This window comes from Corapipo altera, unplaced genomic scaffold (assembly GCF_003945725.1).
Source record: "Corapipo altera isolate COAL_440 unplaced genomic scaffold, ASM394572v1 55209, whole genome shotgun sequence".
NCBI classification, from domain to species: domain Eukaryota; kingdom Metazoa; phylum Chordata; class Aves; order Passeriformes; family Pipridae; genus Corapipo; species Corapipo altera.
In genome coordinates, this window is record NW_020892243.1 from 1 (window position 1) to 533 (window position 533).

At 59.5% G+C, this 533-nt stretch overlaps 1 protein-coding gene across 1 annotated transcript; it reads right to left on the reverse strand.

Annotated features, from left to right (window-relative positions):
* Positions 1-10: 10 nt before the first annotated feature.
* Positions 11-528, reverse strand: LOC113942631 (gastrula zinc finger protein XlCGF49.1-like; the record flags this gene model as incomplete). Its single annotated transcript, XM_027633728.1, is given in 1 exon segment — positions 11-528. A coding segment is annotated over 1 exon segment (518 nt), but the record flags the coding sequence as incomplete, so codon positions are not given.
* Positions 529-533: the final 5 nt, after the last annotated feature.

Sequence of the window (533 nt, forward strand, 5' to 3'; positions counted from 1 at the left end):
GGGCAGTCACAGGGCTTCCCTTAGTGGTGGGTCCGTTGGTGTCTGGTAAAGGCAGAGCTCTTGAGGAAGCTTTTCCCACACTCCCCACACTTGTAGGGCCTCTCCCCGCTGTGGATGCGCCGGTGCCTGAAGAGGTGGGAGTTCCGGTTGAAGCCCTTCCCACAGTCGGTGCAGCAGAAGGGCCTCTCATCCGTGTGCGTCCGCTGGTGCTGGACGAGACTGGAGCTGGTGTGAAACCTCTTCCCACATTCCAAGCACTTGTAGGGTCGTTCTCCAGTGTGGACGCGCTGGTGTTTGCAGAGGCTGGAGTTGTCACTGCAGCCCTTCCCGCATTCCCCACATGTGTAGGGCCGTTCCCCAGTGTGGATGTGCTGGTGTCGGATCATGGTGGAGCTTTCCCTGAAACTCTTCCCACATTCCCCACAAGTGTAGGGCCGTTCCCCAGTGTGGATGTGCTGGTGGGTGAGCAGGTGGGTTCTCAGCCTGAAGCTCTTCCCACATTCCAAGCACCTGAAGGGCTTCTCCCTGCTGGG